Genomic DNA, 8,493 nt, shown 5'->3' with positions numbered 1-8,493 from the left:
GGTGGTGGGGTTGGTTTCGAGGAGGGGGGAGGCTGGTGAGATAGAGTTGGGGAGAGGATGGTGGGGGGGGGGGGGTCGAGCCAAAGGTCAATGGTGGGTGCTGGGGTTGGCTCTAAGGAAGGAGGATGCTAGTGAGATGGAGTTGTGGGAGTGGACAGCTGGGAGGGCTGAGCCAGAGGTCGACAATGTGTGTAGTGTTGGCTCCATGGGGGGAAGAGGCCAGTGAGATAGAGCTATGGGAGAGGACAATAGGGAGAGGGGATGCTTAGATTTAGGGTTCTTTTTTTCCTTTTTTCAGATGGGAAAAAGTTGACCAGATTGGCTGATAGTGGAACGCAATTTTTTTTAGTATGAATGATACGTGGCAAGTTGTGATTGGATGGTCTATACTCCGGGTTGGTAGAACTGTTATACCAATAATTTCTCCAAAATGGTGACAAAGAGAGAGACAATTTGGAGGGAAAAATTGCTATGTCAGCAATTTGTTGGGACCTTGAAACCCCAACTCCCTAAAAATTCCAAATTCCTCGAGCTTTAGTCAAACAAGCCATTGAGGCAATTTTCCCTTCCCATCTCTCTGCTACGTTTTGGCCTTGTAATCAACGTCTTCTTGCCACATCATAAAATACATGCCACCTATACAGATCCAATTGAGTTAGCAACATCAAAGTGACCGTAATGGCTTGACTAAAATGATTTTATAGCAGCAGGGATAACATTGCAACTTTGAAAAAGTTGGGGATTCAAATAAGTTTGAGGCCAAACCTCAATGACTAATTTAGTAATCAAGCCCTTATATTAAGTTAGTATTTGTGATCCAAATGGGATTAGTACGGATCATCGGTGATCCGAATTTATGGTGATCTGATCTCTAGTGATCTAAAATCACTGCATTTGGCAAGCCATCATCTAGTGATTAAAAATCATCAGGTATCTACAAGTAACCTGTTTGGTATTCCATGAAAACCTAAGATCACTGATCATATAATAACAAAACTATTCATGATATATTCTATAAAAATATATCTATTAATCATATAAAAAATATTATAATAAAATATTAATATATTTATTAATATATTAATAATTAATATGTTCTATAAAAACAGTCTTATAAATTATTAATCTTATAAAAATGTATTAATTGTTATGATAGAATTAATATTTTTTATTTATATTTATAATATATTATTTATTAATACAAATATTATTTCATTAGAAAAATAAGGCAAATAGAAGTAGTATATTAAACACTTTATTATATAAATATAAAGTACAATAAGATATTTCTAGTCTAATTTAAAATTATTATTGAATCATAACATAACAATAATATGATTAATAATATATTATAATGTAATATATATCATAAATATAATATATTATATCAATATAATATGATATTAGATATATAATATTGATGTAATATATGAATGATATATTGATATATCAATTTTTTTTGCTACACTAGGGTTACTTTTGTCCTTTAAATTTCAGTCCAAGGTCATTGCTCGAGAGTGATCTTGGATTTTCGAGTTCGGTAGTGATTTAAGGAATGAGGGTGATTTGAGATCAATGCCATGCAGGATCATCATGGTGTAATCAAACGTGATGATCTCAGTGATGTCAAAGGCACCAAAAAGGCATTCCTAGGCGCTCAGACGAGGCACCAGAAGGGGTCATTGTCCCTTGATGCTTCAAGCGATGCCCCTTCAATCAGGCACACGCCTTTGGCGCTTTTTAGGGCCTTTCTCAATGAGGCAAGGTATTTACCTTTGACGCCTCAGTGAACTCTATGATTATTTTTTTTAATGGCTGAAAAGTGTAAAAAACCTAAAAGACCACTTATTTAACTTCTCAACTCTATTACTAACAGGAGATAAAGTGGTCAATTAATATGATAAAGTTGGTCTTAAAGAGGTAGAGATTGATTCAGATAAGACAGAAGATGTTGAAGGATATAATCCAATGAAGGAGGAGAAGATGAAAGTGATGACAACTATGCAAAAGGATCTGATTGATGATTCCATTGATGAACTTTAGGCTTTAGGGCTGTTTATCTTTTTTGTTTCATTTATATGATTCTACTTTAGGACTGTTTATGTTTTCTATTTTATTTATGAGATTCCATTGATGAACTTTAGGGATTGTTATATTTTCTGTTTCATTCATGAATTTAGAGCTACCTATGGCTTGTTATCATATACTTTATCTTGAACTAGTTGAACATTTTACTGTTTTATATATGTTTTATGCTTAAATTGTTAATTATATGATAATTTATGTTACAATAGTTATCTCTGGTTGTTATTTATTTATATATCATATTTTTCATTTTTTATTTTTTTTAATTTTAGCCCCTTCACTTGGGTGAGTGCTTTTCAAAACCCCTCTCACTTTAAGGCGCTTGGGGGTCTTAAGACGCTAAACCCCCCAAGCGCCTTAAGGGTGCCTTTCGCCTTTGACTACCTTGGGTGATCTTATCATCTCCATCCACATCACCTCTAATCTTAGGTGGATCGCCCCATAGCAAATGCCCCCCCTATGTTACTGTCGAATAACATCTTGGCCTCTGCTGAAAACTTGTATGATTGGCTTATTTGGGGCAGGCAATGTCACTGATGCAATCATTGTCTTTGTGTGTGTGTGTCTGTGTGTGTTGGCTCTGATACCAGAAATTCCTAGATGGCTAATTATAATCAAGCCTATTATTCTACTTTTGATCTTACTAAATGAGTTAATTATTATTCTTCCAATAGATGTCCTTAAGCCTTTTGAACTTCTTTATTTGACTTAAGTTTTTTTATTTTGTTTTGGCAAGTGAATAAGCTGAAATCTTTAAGAATCTTAGTGCTATCCATTTGAGCACTTCTATTCTCTGTGTCCTCCTGAACAAAATGCTTTGGAGGCTTTATCGAAGCTCATATAGAGAACTATGGTGTTTGTCTGGCTTCCTGTATTTTCCTTGTGTGCTTGAAGTTTAGAATAAGCTTCAACACTGTCTACCTCCTTTTAATTCATTCTTCTGCTGATTGATAAGTTCCTTTTTTTCTTTTCCGAATTTGGTTTTTCTGATTGTCTCTAAACATGGTTCAAGTTCTTTATGTGAATTCTTTGTTCAGATACCATATTTTCTTTTATATTTTCTTTTTATAAGCTGCCTTAACCTTTTATCCCCCAAATGCTTGTTTAAAATTTCTATCATATAATTTCTGTGAAGTGGAGTTTCCTTTTATCCAACTTCAAATTTAAGAGTCTGAGAGAATCTTCATGAACTTGATTTTAGCATTGATTGCAGGGTTTATTACCTTTTTTTCCTGATTTTTTGATTTCATATGTCTTTGACTTGGAAAAGTAGCATGTCAAATAATCTGGTAGTGCGTGTTTTGTAACAGGTTTAAGTGCCAATTAATTTTTTTTCCTCTCCATTGTTATCGGGTGTCATCTTCACTTACAATCTTTCCACAGCATATAATGTTCCTTAATGTTCCAGAGCTCGGTCAGGTCGATGGTTTATGCTGTCTTTGTTTCTTTGGTCATTTTTTCATCAAAATGTTGGATTTTTTGTTGAATGACTCGTCTACCTGTCTTCTTCTTCTGTGAGGGTTATTTCTTTTTCGCCATCTGTGTTATATCAGAAGTCAAATAAGCCGTTGACATTTTTTTTAAAAAAATAACTCTTTAATTCATTATCATAGATGCATGACCCACCTCAGTTCTAAGTAGTAATGTGTGTCCTTGCTTGTGGTACTGCTTTGCTCGTCCCTCCATCCATGTCTTGGATTTTCTTGTGATTTGAAATTCACTACTACTCTGACTTGCCGATGTTCTCTCTTTCAGGGCCTGTTATGGTGTCTTGAGGTTTATCATGGAGAGTGGTGCCAAGGGTTGTGGTATTTTGAATCCATTACAAATGCTTCACTTTTATACAAAAATTTGTAGATTTTAATGCCTTGGTATTGCAGGTCATTGTTAGCGGGAAGCTAAGGGCACAACATGCTAAATCCATGAAGTTTAAGGATGGAGTACATGATTTCTTCTGGTCAGCCTGTCAACGAGTATATTGACTCAGCAGTGAGGCATGTTCTTCTTAGACAGGTTAGCTTCTCACTTTCTGCCTTGCATTGATTGTTTTGTCCTCCAGATTTGCATCTGCTCGTGATTTAGTAATATGTGGAGTGTCAGTACCAAATTACCATACGTACTGACATAGCTTCAAACCAATGAAGGTGACACCCAATATCTGTATCTGGTTGGACTTTAAATTGGTTGTTTGCTCATGTAATTCCATAGATCTTAATGTTGCTTATAATATCTTACATCTATTTGGGCTGTTAAAAAATACTGGATTTCTGTTATATGCATGTTGAATATTTTTTGTATTGTCTTTGGTTTTTATGCAATGAACTAAGGAATCCTTTCTCTTCTTTCCTTTTCCTTCAGGTCCACCTTATGAAGTCCAAAATTTTAGTACAAAGTGGTATTCATTCTGATCCAACATATTACTTGTGGTCCAATGCATGTGTGGCCCATCTGTGTGCTGTTGTGGCTCATAATAATGCCACTTCGGATGACCCTGTAGATTGTCTTTTGTTTCTTGCATAGTTCTGTCCTTTTTCTACTTCATAATTCTATTATGCTGTTGTGCTAATCAAGATAGATACTAACTGTTTAATTTTTTTTCCTTGTCAGGGTGTTCTTGGGATCAAGGTCAAGATTGTGCTGGATTGGGATCCGAAGGGGAAGCAGGGACCTGCAGCACCTCTACCAGATTTGGTTACCATTCACACGCCAAAGGATGAGGAGTACATCAGGCTTCCACTAATGATGGCCCCGGCGTTAGAGGTTCCGGTTGCCTAATGTCTGGTCCGTGTTAGTCTTGTCCACTCGTTGAGTTGATGCTCTTGAGAAGAGTTCTCGTAATCTTTGAGTAGTTTCTAGTTTCTTTTAAAAGTATCATAGGGCTTGTCTTTTTGGGGACATCACCTTTTTCAATCTTCTCTATGTTGTTTTGTCATATTTGGGAAGTTAAACTCTATTCACGGTCTATTGTATTTGGTTTTGAACCATCAGAAAATAGTTTCAGTTCGGTGGATAGTTAGGGCTAGTTTGGCATCATTGTTATTTCTATGTTTTTGTTTCTCTACAAATTAGTTAAATATGACATGGAGATTAAGGGGCATTTGTTTGAACTTCTGTTCTTTGCTTTTACTATCACTCTTTTTGATTGGAAAGCAATGAATCTGCTACTGAAGGTTTTAGTGATTTTAGAAACTATTTAAAAAAAAAACGGAAAGAAAAGAGAGAGCGTTTTGTAGTAGATTTTTTTCAGTCAGTTTCGTTATTCTTCTTGGAAGACAAAAAGAGAACAAAAACAGTGAGCCCTATGGAATCTGAAATATTGGTGTCGTGGTCGGTTTGCTTGATTAGGAAAATCATTTTATTATAAATTCTGTATTGATTTTTTTGTTTTTATAAGGTTAGATAATTATGATTATAATGTTTTACACGTGAGAATGTGTTTTAGTTGCCCAATGTATTAGTAAAATGTGTTTAGAATTCTTTTCTTTTTCTTTTTTTTTTTTTTTTTTTTTGGTGTGTGTGTTTAAGGTGGAAAAAAGAAAAAAGTAAAGTGTCAGTCATCACTCCACTTTAAGCATTGTACAACTCATCTACTGTTGTTGTTAGGTCCTGTTTGGTTACTTGCAACTCTCAGTGACATATATTTGAGGTTGTGGTGTGCAGTGACTATGGTTGCAGAGACTAAACTCTGCAGTATTTGTTTAATTGTAACTGAAATATATAAGTTGTTCATGTAACCGAGAATACCTCATCACCCTTGGAATGGAGTGGTGAGCTTATCCTCTTAACCTGCCCTACATCAAGAATTACCTGTTCATAGTGATGCATTATTTACAAAAAAAAAAAAAAAATTGTGGACCTAAATTTTTTATAGCCTATTCAAAACATTTGCATCCAAAACAATGGTGGCGTTTCCAACCGTATTCATATGTATCGACAACCATAACAATGCATGCACATTGCTAAAGCACAGGTCTGAAAGTGATCATTACATGATCCATCTGTGACTTTGCATGGAGGAAGGTGAATCCTGGGCAAAATGAATCCACCTAATAATTTTATTTAAGGATAAAATGAACCTATCTAAGATGATTTTATCCTAGGTCTTTGGTGGATTTGGTCTACCTAATGGTTTCCTATTAGGATGATGTGGGAGACGTGGGAGAGGAACCGGAACCACACTCAAGTCTCTTTTTAACCCTCTGACTAAGAAAATCATAAGCAGACATGGAGAGCCTCTTAGCAGCAATTGTTGTCAAGATAATAATTAAAATGCCAAGTACCCACTGCAATCCTAACGATGAGCCTTTTCCATCTGAAGTGCATCCAAGAAGGGAAGTACAAGCAAGATTTGTCATTGTTAATCTTCTGATTAGTATATATGGAACATTTCTATTAGGAAACTACTAATAAGTGTGGTCTTGGTAAAAAGAAGAGCTTCTTCTGCATGAAGCAAATGATGGTGCTCATCTTGGACATGTTGAAAAAGACAACCATGGATAAGCCAGCATTTACCTTATCATTGGGCATAGCCATTAGGACTCATAAGCATGAAATGAGAATGTAAGGGGAGAGTGAAACTATCTAATCCCCCTAATACTTTTGAACTACATCAAAGGGTTCCAACACCTGTAAGAAGCAAAAAGGAATCAGAGGAAACAATAAGATCTAAACCAATAGACATAGGAACAGCAAGCTAAATAAGGCTTTCCAACTCGATCTTTTATATGCCTTTTCTGTGTCAAATTTAATCATGATGATTTTTTTGGTAAGATACCTTCCAATTTACCATAGATTGAGGATATCCTCGGTGACCAGAATGACGTCGCTAAGATTTCTATCAGGAATAAAGGCACCTTAAGCAGGTCTTGTAAAAAAATGCAGCACAAGCTTTAAACAAGGGACAAAGGAGCTTGGCTAGGAGCTTATGACAAATATTGCGGACGGACATAGGACTATAGTCCTCGATTTGGTTCTCTTTCTTAGGAATAAGAACCATAGTTGTAAATAACGACATTATAACTATTATAACTTATTATAATGCTTTTGGCAACCCCCATTATGTTATGGAGATTAATGATGCAGGAAAATCTAACAATTATTACTTTATATTATTTCTATTATTTCTTGTTATAATGGACTGTTACAACACTAGCAATGGTCCTTTTTCTCCTCATATTTTCTTTTCAATAAAAAAATATTTATTTCAAATTTCAGAATTTTTCTTCAAAAATTTCTCCAAACGTGCTTGCACGGTCCAAATAATTATTCTATGTAATATAAAATTAGGGAAAAGACCACACTCGTACTGCTAGTTTCTCATTATCAAATTCTTATAACAGCTATCATTTCATTAATTATTTTAATATTAAGAATCTTGAAATTATCATTTGAGATAAATAGGTTATAGCTATTATAACAACCAATAATGATTTCAGTAGGGGCGATTACGAAGTAATAACACTTTATTTTAGATCACGGTGACAACCATGCGTGGAACCCCCAAAACTTTAAGGTAAAAACCCAATATCATATGATTGAAAATTTATTTTTGTAATTGAATATGGGTTAAGCTGTATCATGAATCTAAGTAGGAGTGACAACTTTAGCTAAATTATTAATAACATACTGTACGGCAAGTCTACATAATATTTGATAATATTCTAGATCCTTGTTTGAAAAAATATATATATATATATATATATATATATATATATATATATATATATATGTATATATATATATATATGACAACTTTAGCTAAATTATTAATAACATACTGTACGGCAAGTCTACATAATATTTGATAATATTCTAGATCCTTGTTTGAAATTTTATATATATATATATATATATATATATATATATATATATATAACATCCTGTGACACTTTTTGATTGACATGCTATAAATATTTTAAACGCAAAACAATATTATTAACTTTTTATCTGGAAGAAGCTGTACTTCCTTCAATGTAGGTCAAAAAAAGATATTTTTTTGTATTAATTTTTTAAAAAAATAAAAATTCAACTTATGTTAAAAAAAATTGTAATTTTATATAACTTTTTTTTTTTGTATGCAAGGGGGAAGAGGTCCCCAAAAGAAATAAACTAATAGTGAAGGATATGAACACCAGTCGAGTCAGCCATAGTCAATATGGTGGTGGTATAAGGGAGAGATAGAAGAGACAGAAAAACTCTGACATTAGGTCTTCCAGCCAAGCTATCTGCTGGCTGATTGGCCTCCCGATAAGTGTGAGAGAGCGTGAATGCATCCAAAGAGGCAGCACAAATGGTGATATTCGCTAACATAGGATGGCGAGGAGAGAAATCATTAGTCTGCTCCAGACTCCGAAGTTGTTTTGTTATCTAATTGATCACTGTAAACGAATCGCCTTCCAGCCATATCCT

At 34.3% G+C, this 8,493-nt stretch overlaps 1 protein-coding gene across 3 annotated transcripts; it reads left to right on the top strand.

Annotated features, from left to right (window-relative positions):
• Positions 1-3,087: 3,087 nt before the first annotated feature.
• LOC105041820 (small ribosomal subunit protein uS3x-like) lies at positions 3,088-5,192 on the top strand. 3 transcript variants are annotated; one of them, XM_073253929.1, is made up of 3 exons: positions 3,090-3,893; positions 3,966-4,098; positions 4,693-5,192. In XM_073253929.1, the coding sequence occupies exons 2-3, from the start codon at positions 4,021-4,023 to the stop codon at positions 4,858-4,860; spliced, it is 246 nt and encodes an 81-aa protein (XP_073110030.1). In that variant the 5' UTR covers positions 3,090-3,893; positions 3,966-4,020; the 3' UTR covers positions 4,861-5,192. The 3 variants fall into 3 exon arrangements, 2 of the variants coding, with proteins under 2 accessions (XP_073110029.1, XP_073110030.1); XR_012139744.1 differs by adding an exon at positions 4,444-4,480 and having other exon boundaries at positions 3,094-4,098; XM_073253928.1 differs by having other exon boundaries at positions 3,088-4,098.
• The last annotated feature ends 3,301 nt before the right edge of the window (positions 5,193-8,493 follow it).

The sequence above is a fragment of the Elaeis guineensis genome, chromosome 3, assembly GCF_000442705.2.
Source record: "Elaeis guineensis isolate ETL-2024a chromosome 3, EG11, whole genome shotgun sequence".
Taxonomy (NCBI): Eukaryota; Viridiplantae; Streptophyta; class Magnoliopsida; order Arecales; family Arecaceae; genus Elaeis; species Elaeis guineensis.
The sequence above is the reverse complement of the archived record's forward strand: the minus strand, read 5'-3'. Positions and strand labels throughout refer to the sequence as shown.